The 15,517-nt window shown below is 52.6% G+C and overlaps 1 protein-coding gene across 8 annotated transcripts; it reads left to right on the top strand.

The window, feature by feature from the left end:
* Positions 1-283: 283 nt before the first annotated feature.
* On the top strand, positions 284-15,500 carry MORN3 (MORN repeat containing 3). Of its 8 annotated transcripts, XR_011420836.1 has the most exons (8): positions 316-965; positions 3,630-3,785; positions 7,628-7,785; positions 9,618-9,777; positions 12,702-12,886; positions 13,168-13,254; positions 13,674-13,765; positions 14,744-14,877. XR_011420836.1 is itself a non-coding variant. In XM_023647202.2 (7 exons), the coding sequence occupies exons 2-6, from the start codon at positions 3,641-3,643 to the stop codon at positions 13,246-13,248; spliced, it is 729 nt and encodes a 242-aa protein (XP_023502970.1). In that variant the 5' UTR covers positions 284-965; positions 3,612-3,640; the 3' UTR covers positions 13,249-13,254; positions 14,744-15,495. The 8 variants fall into 8 exon arrangements, 6 of the variants coding, with proteins under 6 accessions (XP_023502970.1, XP_001496255.1, XP_005612668.1 ...); XM_023647202.2 differs by lacking the exon at positions 13,674-13,765 and having other exon boundaries at positions 284-965; positions 3,612-3,785; positions 14,744-15,495; XM_001496205.5 differs by lacking the exon at positions 14,744-14,877 and having other exon boundaries at positions 284-965; positions 3,612-3,785; positions 13,674-13,941.
* Positions 15,501-15,517: the final 17 nt, after the last annotated feature.

The following is a 15,517-nucleotide window of genomic DNA, read 5'->3' as shown; positions in this document are numbered from 1 at the left end:
TGATGGTCCAGAAACTCCTCACTAAGAAGGTGATGTTTGAATAAAGCCTTGAAGGAGAGGAGGGAATGATCCAAGCTGCTATCTGGAGGAAGAAATGTCCTGGCAGAGGGCACAAAAGAGGCAAAGGCCCTGAAGCAGGAACATGCCCAGCCCCTTCCGGGAACAGCAAGGAAGCAAGTGTATGGCTGGAGCCAAGACAGACTGGGTGCTCTATTAGGGGACAAGGTCAGAGAGGAAAGGGGAGGGATGTGGGCAGATGACGCAGGGCTTTCAAGGCCACTGTAGGGACTGTGGCTTTTACTCTGAGTGACAAGGGAAGCCACTAAAGATGTGAGCCGAGGAGTGGAGAGTGTCGTGGGCCGACTTGTGTCTATGTAAAATGCCTGCATCTTTTAGGGATGGAGGAGCTGTATAGCTTCCCTCAGATTCTCAAAGGAGTCTAGCAGACCCCCCACAAGACTAAGAACCCGTGTGATGTTGGTTTTCCCTTCCAATGTTGCCGCTTTATCTTTGCAGCTTAGCAGAAAAGCCTTGAACCCTTTCCTGCCTGCCTCGGGCGTTGCATTTGCCCTGGAGAACCCCAGACGGGTGAGGAGGGCAGTAACCTCCCCGGGCACACTGTGACCCACGCTCTGCAGATAGCAGGCTCCCGGCTCGCCCACCTGCCTTTGGCCACCAGACCGGTGCACCAGCCGGCAGTCGACGTCCACAGGCCCGAAGACGTCCTCGCCCGACGGCGGAGGAGCTGCACCTTCCCCACCCGCGGACCGGCGGGCGCACTCTCCGCAGGAAGGGGCGGGCACTACCGGGCTGCTTTGCTGGGGCCTCGCGTTGCCATAGCGACCCCGGCCAGGCCCGGGACGCCGGAGCGCGCGCTGCTCCGGCAAGTGAGGCTGGAGGCTGCGACCCCACAGCTCCCGCCCCCGGGACTCCGGATCCCGGCTCCGCCCCGCGGGATTGCGCAGGTGAGCGAGCGCAGGTGGGACGGGGCGGGGGCTCGGGGCCAACTCCCAGCCGTCTGGACCCCGCCCCCCCACCTTCCATTGTGGTAATTACTGTTGTTCAGTAACAAAGCAACCCCGGTAGAGTCCCTGCACCGCACTGCAAGGCTTTCTTTTCCTATCAGAAGCTCATGTGTTAGGTCCGCAAGCTCCTTTTGAGTAAAACTTATGTTCCTGAAAGTATGAGACCGAGGATGATTTTATATTATACTGATGAGGCATTAACACCCAGTGACATCTAGGAGAGTTACTAGGTTCTAGGTTCTCTTACAATTCTGAGTAAGCCAAGGAGAAAGTGTCAGTTTGGGGCTAATATGGCATTAACACCTGAACATTTGCTAATCTCATCTGTAAGCCACAATATCTGGCTAAGCCGTAAGGTGATTTCTTTCTAGTATTTTTATTTTGACAGTTACCTTCCCTTTAGGATAACTGATACTGATTTTCCATTTATAGTAATGATATGTCAAGTCTCTTTCTTGGATAAATGTATTGATTTTTTAAAGTGAATTAACAAATATAAAAATTCATCATGGTACAACAGTTCTTGGAAATGGGAGAGAAAAGAAAAACATTAAATTTAGGACCTGTTTTCCCCCTCCTACCTTTTGCCCTTGCTGTTTTCTTTGCCTGGAGCGACCTTCCCTATTCCTAGGCATGACTGTCAAAGCATGTGCCAACTAGTGTGGTAGGTCAGCCTGCTCGGGCTCCTGGAGGCCCCCGCTGTAAAGCAGCAGAAGGAATTCCTTGATGGGCGAGGCCCAGTGCAAAATGAACATGTGGGGCCCTTGTTCATAAAGTATTAAGAATTGCAAAATGGTGACAGCAGAGCAGTAAACCAAGAGTGGGCCCTTCTCAGCATGGGGTCTTGTGCAGCTGCACAGGTTGCACACCCATGACACTGACCTTGGATGGGTAGATGCTGGGACACCATGATCTCTGGAACCTGCTCGCCCTGAGGTCATTCTGGTGGCCAATACCTTTGCATGCTGATGTTTAAATACTTCATGCTGGGGCCGGCCCCAGCCCCGTGGCTGAGAGGTTAAGTTTGTGCACTCCGCTTAGGCGGCCCAGGGTTTCACTGGTTCGGATCCTGAGCGCTGACGTGGCACTGCTCATTAGGCCATGTTGAGGTGGCATCCCACATGCCACAACTAGAAGGACCCACAACTAAAATATACAGCTATGTGCTGGGGGGATTTGGGGAGAAAAAGCAGAAAAAAGAAACAAACAAAAAAACCCCAAATAAATACTTCATGCTAGGCCCTGCGGCAGCACTGCTGGCACGTGTGTGTGTGTGCGTGTGTGTGTGTGTGTATTCCCCAAACCTATTAGCAGGATAGATAGTATTTGTTGAGGGGAAACAAGGATCCCCAAGATTGGGAGGAGACCATCCTATCACCTTGCACAAGCCCCGTGGAGACAGACAGACAGGCATGAATGTCTCCACTGGAGATCCTGAGGACATGGAGCACAGACGGGGTTCCCAAACTGGGCAGAGGCCCCAGACCACCCAAAGTCTCTGCAACCCCACCAGGCAGGATAGGAGGAGAGCCCTGGTGATGAGGCAGACAGGTAGAGTACCCAGGCAGAGGGCAGAGGTAGAAGGGTGACCAACCATTCTGGTGTGCCTGGGACTGTCCCAGTTTTAGCACTGAAGAGTCCAAGGTCCCAGGAAACCTCGCAGTCCTGGGCAATCTGGGACAGTGGTCATCCTAGAGGCAGTATCTTTAGTTGATGGACTCTCCTGACAGCTCAGAAACCCCTGCAAAGCCTGTCCCTGGGCTTTTCTCCCATCCTGTCTGCCAGACAGATGAGGCAGGACCAAGGGGGCTAACATGTTGGGTGCTGGGCTGCTGGTGGTGGGAAGGTAGCCCTGTGGGCTGTGCCATAGCAGCTGGATGTCAGCCTAGCACAGCCTGGCTACCCACCTCTCCCCCGGAGTGCATCCCAGTGCTCACCAGTGGGGGTTCCAGGCAAGCTCTAGCCTCAGACCAGCATCCACTCTGATTGGTCACACTGGTTATTAAATATGTGACTGCTGGGGCCGGCCTGGTGGCATAGTGGTTAGGCTCACATGCTCTGCTTCAGTGGCCCAGGGTTCACCAGTTTGGATCCTGGGTGCAGACCGACACACGGGTCAAGCTGTGTTGTGGCAGCATCCCATATACAAAATAGAGGAAGATTAGCACAGATGTTAGCTCAGGGCCAGTCTTCCTCAAGTGAAAAAAAGAGGAAGATTGGCAATAGATGTTAGTTCAGAGCCAATCTTCCTCACCAAAAAAAAAAAAAAAAGTGACTGTCACCCTGCCTGGGGGCAGCTCATCCCAATGCCATCACAAAACCCCCTGCTCTACTGGTTTCCTGGGTTCCCAAGCAATTGTGCCATCAGACCCGCCCCCCCAGGGGCCCCTGGAGAAGCAAGAGAGGGGCATCCAAGGTTAATTCAGCACAAAAGGGTCTTCCCAAGGGCTGCGCATCTGCCCCAGGGACTCACAACACACATGACTCACCCCATTTAAGCTCAGACAGGTGTCTCCCCGGGAAGGCCCAGGATCCTGGCATTGTGCAGGGCACAGTGAGCCCCTGATGTCCCTAACCCTTTGCCAGCACCCTTTGGCCCCACAGAAGCAACCAACATGCCTATCTCCAAGTGCCTGCTGAAGTCGGAGCCCCTGTGGAAGGAGTGGGACCAGAAAGCCCAGAAGAACGGACTGAGGCACCAGGTATATGCTGTCAATGGCGACTGCTATGTGGGCGAGTGGAAGGACAACATGAAACACGGTGAGTGGGGGACCCTCAGGGGTTCAGGCGGTGAGGGTGGGGTCTGGGCCTTGGTGGGTGACCGGAGCCAAGAAAGCAGCATGCAGAGTCCACTGGGGACATAAGATGTATCCCAAGGCTCACCTAAGAGGTGAATGCTAACTCGGAGCAGCCAGGGGCCTCCTTATGCTGAGGCTCTCAAACAGAACTCAAGCCTGACCTCTGCTGAGCAAAGGGCTCAGGGACCAGATAGGGGCAGAGTAGTCTTGAGATACCAGCCACAGCTGGGGCTCTGGGGCCTCCAGCTCAGTCCCTACCCTCTGAAACCTGGGCTCAGCATGGGGTAGCTAGCAGGAGGAAAAGGTGGTGCCCCAGAAACCAGAAACCAGCTGGCAGCTGGAATTCTGGTCTTCACTCAGCCCTGACCCCGTTCTGCAGAAGGCTCAGCCTGAGGTTTGACCAGCAGGGGGCGAGGGAGGATCCCCAACTCCCCCCACCCCCCGGAAGAATCTGGGGCTCAGACTTTAACTGGGCTGAGCTCTGGGCCTAACCAGCAGGGAACACAGGCGTCTTTGTGAAACAAACTAAGCCCTGAGGAAAAAAAAAGAGAATTTGCAAAAAACGGCGCCATGGCTTCTCACTCCACTCTTGCAATTCCAGAGTCTATGCTCTTAACCACCCTTCTCTCCTGCCTAAGTGCTTTGGAGTCCATAAACCTGGGTCAGAGTCCCAGCTCCACCCACTAAGACCCGGATGAACCACCACACCACTCTGAGGCTGTCTCCCCATCTGTAAAATGGGAATGATACCTATCTGTAAAGATAAAAGATGACATCTGTCAAGCCTGTAGCCCAGGGTCTGTGCAGGAGGGGAATTTCTAGAATGTTCTCTGAGGGGTGAGCACGGCAGGGATCACTACTTAGAAACCTCCTTGTCTAAGAAGCCCACCAAAGAGCTGCCCCCATCAAGTGTGTGACACAACGTCCGCCCTCAGCACTGACTTAAAGGCCAGGCTTTATGCGGCTGCTCAGAGCTCTGTGTGTGGTTAAAGATGCCTGCCTGTGTACTTCAGTCCTTGTGGGCAGCATGTGGTGTGGACAGAGCCCTGGACTAGGAGTCAGGATCCTGAAGTTCTGAGACTGGCTCTACCACTGCATACCACATTTCCCATCCCCTGGATCTGGGCTGCCTCACCAGTGATAGGGCACTGTGGGCTGACGTGGCCCTCCCAGCCCTCCTTCTGTGTGAGTCCTGCCTCCCCTCCCTGGACCCTGGAGACATAGAGCTCAGCGGGCTGGGGCTGCAGAAAGCAGACCTGTCAGAGAATCCAGACCTACCCATCCCCGCTTCAACACTCACCTTTTGACCAAACTGAAGTGGGTTGCTGTGGGGTAAACAAACTAGAAGCAGTGAGGAGAGTCATCATGTGGGGCGAGGATGGGGTGGCCCCAGTGGTTCCCAGACTGCTCATTTATTCCCTCTGCTAAGACTCACGGCACTCCTGGTCCATGCCAGGCCCTGGGCTGGGCATCTGGCATAATCCCAACCCTCAGGGAGCCTCCAGTCCCACGGAGAACCTGTATAGTAGGTAACATCCTGTTTTACAGATGAGGAAACCGCGGGCTCAGAGAGAGGAAGTGACTTACTCAAGGTCGCTCAGCTAAAAGTGGTGACATCAGGATGTGATGGAGACATGAAAGGGGCTGTGAGAACACAGACAGTCAGAGAGGCGATGTTCGAACTGAGCCCAGAAGGATGAGTCTTCTAGATAGGGCAATCAGAATGGAGGATGCTTTGGAGTATTAAATCTTGTTCAAGGAACAGACTAGAAGCTGGTATGGCCGGAGCAGAGTGAGCGAGGGGAGAGAGTAGGCAGGTTAGGAGAGCCAACCATATAGGGCCTCACACGCCATGGTAAGTTTTGTCTTTGTCTTGGAGGTAGTCTCACCGGACCAGCTTGGGTCACATGCCCCTCATTGAACCAATCCAGCGGCCTGGGTGGGTAGAATACACTGATTGGCCAGGCTTGCCAGGAGGCGGAGTCAGCCCCACAGCAAACCTCAGGGTGCTGGGAGCTGGTTGTCCAAAGGAAATCAAACTGGAAGAAGGACAGGTACAAAGGAGGGAATGTGCCCTACCATGCGACTGGGCCCTACCTCCAGGGCAAAAATAGTTGATATCTTTCCTATTTGTAGGCACTGTTCTGAGTCGTCTACGTATATTAATGAATTTAGTGATCAGAACAACACCATGAGATATTCTCATCCCCATTTTACAGGCCAGGAACCTGAAACCCAGAGAGTTAAGTTACTTGCCCGAGATCAAAAAGCTCACAGGGACAATGCTGGATTTGTTCCTGAGCTACTAAGGACCAAGACATGAATTGGCCCGTATACGTACTCCACAAATATTTTTTTTTAAATCATTTTTTGACTGACACTATATTTTTTCTTTTTAAAGATTTTATTTTTTCCCTTTTCTCCCCAAAGCCCCCCAGTACATAGTTGTATATTCTTAGTTGTGGGTCCTTCTAGTTGTGGCATGTGGGATGCCACCTCAGCATGGCCTGATGAGCGGCACCACGTCCATGCCCAGGATCCGAACCAGTGAAACCCTGGGCTGCCGCAGTGGAGCGCACGAACTTAACCACTCAGCCATGGGGCCGGCCCCCCACAAATGTTTTATTCATCTCTTTGTTCAGGAAGTGTTGGTCACCTACAACGTGCCAGACACTGTTCTTCAGCCCTGGGAGTAGAGCATTGAACAAAACAGACTGAAGTCCGTGCCCTCCTGGAGCACACATTCTCCTGGAAGAGACAGATGAGGAAGAGACAATAAACCATAAATAAGTAAATTATTATGTTAGGAGTTGATAAGAGATATGGAAAGAAACAAAGCAGGATAAGGGGGCAGGAGAGGCTTGTCGTTTTATTTTTTATTTATTATTGTTATTTTTTTTTTAGGAAGATTAGCCCTAAGCTAACATCTGCTGCCAATCTTCCTCTTTTTGCTGAGGAAGACTGGCCCTGAGCTAACATCCGTGCCCATCTTCCTCTACTTTTATACGTGGGACGCCTGCCACAGCGTGGCTTACCAAGCTGGTGCCATGTCCACACCTGGGATCTGAACCGGCAAACCCTGGGCCACCAAATCGGAATGTGTGAACTTAACCACTGTGCCACCCGGCCAGCCCCAGAGGCTTGTCATTTTAAATGGGATGGTCAGGGTAGGCCTCATTGAGGAAATGAAATTTGAGGAAAGATTTGCAGGAGGAAGGGGGTGAGTGGATATTTGGGGAAGAGTGTTCCAGGCTAAGGGACAAGCAGGTACAAAGGCCCTGAGGCAGAAGCCTATCTGGTAGGTTCCTGGAACGGCATGGAGGCCATAGTGGTTGGAGGGCAGTCTGGAAGGTGGGAGTGGAGGACATAGAAGGGGCTGGAGTACGAGGAGATGAGTCTCCACGTATGTTCAGAACTGAACAAATATGCAGAACATTTTCTAGAAACCCTGGCCATCTGGCATATCCATTCAGTATTATTCATTCCATTCAGTATTATTAAGAGATGCAGCTAAAATGCTAAAGGGGCAGATTTCTACTTGGGGTTTGCTATATCAGTCTGGCTTCAGGGCAAAAGGCTGGAGAACCACTGTTTGTAGAAATGGAACTCCCTCGGAGTTTTCCTGGGTGCTGGGGGTCTAGAGATGAGGCATAGACCCGGGACCCCGTCTTTGGGGATTGTCCAGTCTAGGAGCCCTTGACATCCAGGCAGACACAGCACCTGCCTCTACACCACCCACACCCCCCAACTCCCCAGCCCTATGGAGGCCACATCTGAAGTGCTGGCCCATCCATGTGTCACCAGGGAAAGGCACACAGATCTGGAAGAAGAAAGGAGGCATCTATGAGGGGGACTGGAAGTTTGGGAAGCGAGATGGCTATGGCACCTTCAGCCTTCCTGACCAAGAGACCGGAAAGCACAGGAGAGTCTACTTGGGCTGGTGGAAAGGCGATAAGAAATCAGTGAGTGGTTCCCATCAGGACCTGGGGTGTGGGCCGGGCAGCGTGTGTGTGTGTGTGTGTGTGTGTGTGTGTGTGTGTGTGTGTGTGTGTGGAGGGGGGAGCAGTCAGAGAGGCCTGGGTGAACAGGGGGAGACCTGAGGGGAGGAGGACAGGGTTGTTGTGTGGGTGAGAAAAGGAAGGGGTGGGGGAATCGTGAAGGCTTCTCAGAACAAAACCCAGGAAACAGGAAGCAGGAGGAGAGGGCCCAGGGAGGAGCCCTGAAATGCACTGCTGCTACAAGAAGGCCGCCAGGCTGTGTGGGGCAGAGTCTCCTCCCCCCCATACCCACTCATTTCCTGGCTTTCTTTTCCCTGGGCATATCTTTCTGAGAATTCCCCTTCTGTTTGGCCTGGATAAGAGGGGGAGGAGGGTAGGAAAAGTGGGAGCAAGAAAGTTGAGGCCACACCCTTGACCACAGGACAAGAGAGGAAGGTCCTAGGGGTAGAAGCCAGCCAGAGGCATGTCCCCAACCCATAAACACCCAAATCCTCACCATAAGCCATGGAAACAGTTAATAATACAGTATTGCTATTGAACAACTGCTATTGTGACCCTGAAACATGATATATAGTACTTCAATTAACTCTCATAACAACATCATCATCATTATTATTATGCTCATCATCATTCCCATTTTACTGATGTGGAAACAAGCTCATAGAGGTAAAGTCCCTTGCCTGGAGCTATAATGCAGACAAGTGGTAGAGCCCAGGATTTCATGATCTCTGCTCTCAAAATGTTTATTGGCCAATGGGGACAAAGATCCCAAAATAAACAGTTTACATATAATATGATGTTAGGATAGAGGTTTTCACAGGTAGCCCAGAAGAAGGTCATTGGGAATTCAGGGCAGGCTTCCTGTAGGAGGTGACACCAAAAGATGCAAGGAGTTAGCCAGGAGGAAAAAAAAGGAGAAGGGGAAATAGCAAAGGAGGCAGAAGTTGCAAAGGGAAGGAGATATTAAACAGCAGGGTGTGTATGCCCACAGGGCTGGGAGTGAGGGGAGGAGCAGGTGGGGGCCTTGAAGGTTATGTGGGGACTCAGGACTTTAAGAGGTAGGCTTGGCTGCTTACCCAGCCTCCGCAGGTGCAATCCGTGGACAGTCCATGAATCCCTGTGGTTGGATGCTAGGTGTGTTTATGTTCTTTTTTTGTGTGTGAGGAAGATCAGCCCTGAGCTAACATCTGCCGCCAATCCTCCTCTTTTTACTGAGGAAGACTAGTCCTGAGCTAACATCCGTGCCCATCTTCCTTTACTTTATATGTGGGATGCCTACCACAGCATGGCTTGCCAAGCGGTGCCATGTCCGCACCCGGGATCCAAACCGGTGAACCCCAGGCCGCCGAAGCAGAACGTGCGCACTTAACCGCTGCGCCACCGGCTGGCCCCTATGTTCACTTTTTTGAAGAGAAAAGTCCGTAGCTTCCATCTGATTCTCAGAGGCATCTGTGACTTTTGATGGGCTCAGTTGAGAGCTGGGGAGACGGGGCAAAGCTGATGGGATGGGCGATGTAAAGATTCCTCTAGCTGCCGTGTGGAGGATGCATGGGGTGGGGAGAACGGGAGAGTGGAGGAGGGGGACCAGGGAGGGAGAGGAGAAATGACGGTGGCTGCATGACGGCTGGAGCAAGGGGGATAGAGGGCCGTGGACAGCCTGGGGAGATTCTTCAACGCACGGCCATCAGCTTGGCTGTAGGACTGAGGAAGGAAGCGAGGAAGAAGCCCGGAGTGTGGCTTGGGCGCCGGGGAGGGTCATGGGTGCGCCCTGAACAGGGACACCTCCGTGCTTTCAGGGCTATGGGATCCAGTTTTTCGGACCCAAGGAGTATTACGAGGGTGAGTGGTGCGGCAACCAGCGCAGCGGGTGGGGCCGCATGTACTACAGCAACGGCGACATCTACGAGGGCCAATGGTGCAAAGACAAGCCCGACGGAGAGGGCATGCTGCGCCTGAGTGAGTGCCCCGCCTCCCCACTCCACCCCGCCCGCCTGCTGGCCCCGCCCCACCTGGCCCCGCCCTCACGGCCGCGCTCCTCCTGGCCCCGCATGACCGCACCCTCGTCTGGCCACGCCCCCTCTGGCCACGCCCCCGCGAAGCCCCGTAGAGGTGAACGGGAGGACCAGATCCCTGCCCTAAGGGAGCTTATACTCTAAAAGGGAGGCCTAACAAAAACACATAGACAATTAAGACAGTTTCTTATGGCCATGATAATCATAGCCTGCACTTAACAGCACTGAGCCCTTTTTTTCTTTTTGATGAAGATTAGCTCTGAGTTAAAATCTACAGCCAATCTTCCTGTTTTTTTTTTGCTGAGGAAGTCTGACCCTGAGATAACGTCCTTACCCGTCTTCCTCTATTTTATATATGGGGCGCCTGCCACAGCATGGCCTGACAAGCAGTGCATAGGTCCACACCCGGGATCCGGGCCAGCGAACCCCGGGCCGCTGAAGTGGAAAGCGCGAACTTAACCAACTTAATTAATCACTGCCCACCAGGCGGCACCAGCACTGAGCCCACTTAGTCCTCACTACAATCCTAGAAGATAGGTACCCTTATCCTCGCTTTACAGATGAACTGAAGCACAGAGAGGATAGATCTCTCGCTCAAGGTCACACAGTGTGTTAGTTGTGATGTCAGAAGTGCTGAGGAATTTCCCCCTTGAAAACAGGAAGATGAGCTGGAGGATGACCAAGGAGTTGGAGACAGCGGCTATGTACATTGACTCACATCAGGAATGCCTCCCTGAGGAGGTGACGTGTGAACTGAGACCCAAAGGAAGAGAAGGAGCGGGATATGCATTGAGCTAGGCAAGAGCATTCCCAGGCAGAGGGAAGAGTGCTGGGAGCCCGCACTGGTGTCAGGATTCTCTGCACAGCAACCAGAGTGAGCTTTTTACAAAGTGGACCCTGTCGCCGCCCTGCTTTCAAACTTTCCATAGGTTCCCATTGCCCTCAGACTGAGTTCAGAGCCCTGACTGGGGTCTGTGGGCCCAGCATGATCTGGCCCTGCTGCTCCCTCCAGCTTTGCCTCCCACCCCTCTGCCCCCAGACTCCCTTGGTTTTGGCTATACTAACTTTCTTTCAGTTCCTCCCACATATTCTGCCTCAGGACCCTTGCACTGCTGCTCACTCTTCCTGGAACAGAAAGAAGATCCCCCAGATATTTGCATTGTCTCCTCCTCAGAGAGGTCTTCCCTGTCCACTCCACCTGGAGCACATTCTCCCCATTATTCTCAGCACCTGCTTCCTTTCCTTCTTAGCACTACGTGTATAGTCCTGGGCAAGTTACTTCACGTCTCTGTGCCTCACTTTCCTCACTGTACAATGGGAATAATAATCGTACCCACTTCATAGGGCTCTAGTGAGGATTAGATGAGGGAGTCTGTGTAAAGCGCTTAGAACAGGGCCTGGCACCGGTAGGCTCTCTATAAAGCTAGTATCATTGTCCCTCCAGACTGAGCTGCATGAGCACCGGGACTGTGTTTTGTTTCCCACTGTTTCCCCAGTGCCTGGCACATAGTAGGTGCTCTTGGTGAGTACACAGACCAGAGCCCAGTCTCCTGAAAACTCAAGCTTCCAACTCCCAGTGAGATTCGGTCAAGTGGAGGCTTTGGGGCGCCTTGACTAATGGCTTGGACTCTAGAGCCAGCCTGCCTGGGTTCAAGTTCTTACTAGCTGTGTGACCTTGGGCAATTTGCTTAAACTTCCTGCTTCAATTTTCTCATCTGTAAAGTAAGGATAAAAATAAACTTTAGGGTTGTTGTGAATGTTAAATGAGGGTTCCATTTGCAAGGTGCTTAGCATGGTGCCTGACACATGACAGTAAGTACTCCCTGATAATATCACTAGCTCTCACTTGTCTGTAGCAGGGGGCCGCAAACTATGGCCCAACACATGTTTTTATAAATAAAGTTTTATTGGCACATAGACTTGCTCACTTACATATTGTCTGTGGCTGCTTTTGCACTGCAATGGCAGAGTTGAGTAGCTATGACAGAGACCCTATGGTCTGCAAAGTCGAAAATACTTACTGTCTGCCCCTTTACAGAAAAAAATTTGCTGACCTCTGATCTAGAGTCTCTCCAGGACTCCTCTAAGTCCTTGCTGGGTATCGACTCATTTAATCTTCACAAACATTCTGTGAGGTAGATGTTACCATTATCCCCATTTTGCAAATGAGGAAATGAGACGAAGTGGCTAAGTGACCTGCCCAAGGCCACAGAGCTAGTAAGTGTCTGCACTGAGAAGTGTTAGCTTTCTTATTATTTTTACACCACTACCACCATCACATAGGCAGAATTGATTCCCGATTAAGGGCATGAGCTCCTGGGATGAACAGGCCTTGGTTTCAGATCCTGCATCTGCCACTTCTTAGCTCTGTGACTTTCTCAAGCAGGTCAGTCAAACTCCCTGAGCTTTTCAAGCTCCATCTGTAATTACGATGAGGTCTGTCATCCTTCATAGAACTGTTTTTGTGAGAAGTGAGGTCAGAAGCATAGCAAAGAACCAGGCACAGGAAGTCCTGAAGAAACATCGCCTGCTCGTATTATTAGCTGTATTTCTTACAGATAGGAAACGATGCTGAGTTGGTTGTCCAAGTTCAGGTAAGCAGTGGAGGGAAGATGTGAACCAGGTCTGATTCAGGAAGTCGCTGACACCCCAGGGCTCTAAGGCTATAGGTCAGTCGTCCCAGACCCCACTTTACCCACCCAGCTCAGCACACTCTAGTCAACTTGGTTCCTTCTGGCTTCCTGGTGGGCATAGTGTCTAGCCCGGGAGTGGCAGAGGGTCCGGCCTGGGCATGGGGGAGGGGCGCGCCTGGTAGTCCAGCCTGGTTTGGGGTCCCCAGCACCCACGCCTCTCTGTCCTTTCCTGCAGAGAACGGGAACCGCTATGAGGGCTCCTGGCAGAGAGGCATGAAGAACGGGTTTGGACGTTTCTTCCACCTGAACCACGGGCAGCTCTTTGAGGGCTTCTGGGTGGACGACGTGGCCAAGTGTGGCACGATGATTGACTTTGGCCGTGATGAGGCCCCTGAGCCCACTCAGTTCCCCATTCCTAAGGTGGGCAGCTCTCTCTAGGGCCCTGTGGCCACACCCAGAGAGAGACAGAAGACAGCACCCCACTCCCGACCCCCACCCCCACCCCCCGCCGCCACACCCAGCCTGGCCCAGTCTAGCCAGGAAACAGACAAGGTTTTATTTGTTTTCAGTTAGGACGTTCCCAGGGAGGCAGGCAGCACCCCCCAAAGTAGGTAGCACCTCCCCAAGGCAGGCAGCACCCCAAAGGCTTGCAGCCTGGGCTTCCCATGCTCCCCAAACCAACCCCTGCTGCTTCCCTCCAGGTTAAACTTCTAGACCCCGACGGTGTGCTGCAGGAAGCCTTGGCCAGGTTAAAGAAGACAGAGGAGGAAGAAGGAGACTGATGCCAGGTGAGGGGGCAAGCACGCCTGCCACCCTCTGATGTGGTGGGGCAGCTCCAGGGCTCTCCTTTGGCCAAGGAGCTCAGGGGCAGGACCAGAGAGGGTGGGTTTCTTGACTCCTGCAGTCCAGCTGGTCCTTTTTGGTTCCTCCCCTTCAAAACTCATTTCCTAGAAGATCAGTTCATTCCGGTCCCGCCCAAATTGCACCCTCGGCTTGCTGGGATGAACGCTGGATTGGACCCAGGTGGCCTGTTCACCCCTGAATGCCCTTGAGTGAGGTGGTCTGTCCCGGCCTTCCCTTGCACATCTGTCCAGGGGGCCTCGTCCAGTCCTAAACTCTCCTGGGGTGGGTATAATGAGGTTCGGGGAGAGGGCATTGGCACAGCGTCTTTGAAACGCCAGCTCCCACCACCCGCTTCCTGCTGCAGTGAGAACACCCAAGCTTTGGAAGAAATCCAAGCCCACGTCACCTACTGCTCAGACCGGTGCGGCTCCTGTGGAGGAGCGAGGGGGACTCCAGGTACACCCCTGGCACCCTCCAAGGGCACCTCATTCCTCGCAGCACTGGATCATTCTTTGCCCATATGGCCAGTGCTTCTCTCCCCGGCTGGCCTTGGGGACCCTCTTGTTACAGCCCTTCCTTCTAGGACCCCATCTCTGAGTGCATGAGAATAAAGGAGAACCTGGGGGCGTTAACCTGGGGCCTGTGCTGTGTGGATGGGCAGGGCCGGGGTGCGGGTGCTGGCATCCGGAGGGGTTTCAGGTAGAGAAGAGGGAACACATCCCATGGGCTGCATGGACTCCCCTTGGGAGAAAGGGGCGGCGTCTCCAGGTCTCTGACCTCCCAGATACACCAGAGGAGAAAGAGCCTGCTTCTGGGCGCACTGGTCTCAAAGATTTGGGGTTAAAACCTGACCTGGCTTCTTAACCTAACACAGAGACTCTCAACCTTGGAATCCTGCAGGAGCTTTAAAAGCTGTGGATGCCCAGGCCACACACTCAGAGATTCTCATCTATCTGGGGGGAGGCCTGGGCCTTCGGGGTTTCCCAGGTGATTCTAATGTGCAGCCAGAAGCCTACGTACTGGCTGTGCCACCCTAAGCAAGTGACCTCAGTTGCCCCATCTGTAAAATGGGACTTAGATTTCTCAAGCGGTTTTGAGGATGTGCTAACAGATCTAACAATAATGAGCACCGTGTATTGAGTTAATTGTGAAGCAGGTGTCTGGGAAGGGCTTTTTACATAATTCTAACCTAGACAACCTTCCTGTGCGATAAGAGGGACTCTTACACAGTGGGTAGGAACGGGAGCTGTGCAGTCCCACTGCCCGGGTGTGAATCCCGGCAGAGATTTCTTAACTGTGTGTTCTTGGATATATCAACCAAACTCTAACACGGGACAATAATGGTGCTTCCCACCCATGGCTATCATGGTTACTGTGAGGATGAAATAAGCGTGGTTCTAATTCAAGGGTGATTCTGTCCCCTTCCCTCCCCAGGATCATTTGGTGATGTCTGGAGACATCTTTGGTTGTCACAACTGGCAGGGAAGAATGCTACTGGCACCTCATGGGTAGAGGGTGAGGATCCCATTAAACGTGCTACAATGTAGACACTCTACAGGAGAATTATTCAGCCCAGCGTCAATAGTGTGACCTGAAATACTGTGATGTTCGGAAAGTGCTCACCAAGTGCTTGGCACGTTGTAAAAGCCTCAGTAAACGCTCCCAGACACTATCGAGGTTCTCTCTGCCCTCTAAGTCATAAGCGAGGTGGCCTGACCCAGGGCCTGGTTCTGTCTGTACCTCTGATACCAAAAAGCTGAGCCTGGCCACCTTGGGACACAGAATTAACCAGATACAGTGCTCACTTGGTGCCAGGCCCTGTGCTGACAGCTTTACGTGTGTCCTCTCCCATGCCTCCCTATCAACGTATGAGGTGTCCTACTATTATTAGTGCCACTTTAGAGGAGAAAACCGAGGTTCAGGGAAGTTCACAAGTCACCAAGCTAGAAAGTGACGGTACTTAAAATCAGGTGTGTAGAGAAGGCTACCATTTCTCAGAGAAAGTAGGGGGTGTGTGCGCTTGTTTATGTATAAAATCTCTCTAGATGGGAACACAATAAACTGGCAACAATGGTTGTCTCTGGGGAGAACTGGGACCCTGGGAACGAGAGCGAGAACAACTTTTCACTGTTGTATCTGGAACCGTATGAATGTATTGTCTATTCAAAATATAAATGAAACTGAAATTAGAGAGAGACTGTGTTCATA

Source organism: Equus caballus, chromosome 8 (assembly GCF_041296265.1).
Source record: "Equus caballus isolate H_3958 breed thoroughbred chromosome 8, TB-T2T, whole genome shotgun sequence".
In the NCBI taxonomy this organism is placed as follows: domain Eukaryota; kingdom Metazoa; phylum Chordata; class Mammalia; order Perissodactyla; family Equidae; genus Equus; species Equus caballus.
The sequence above is the reverse complement of the archived record's forward strand: the minus strand, read 5'-3'. Positions and strand labels throughout refer to the sequence as shown.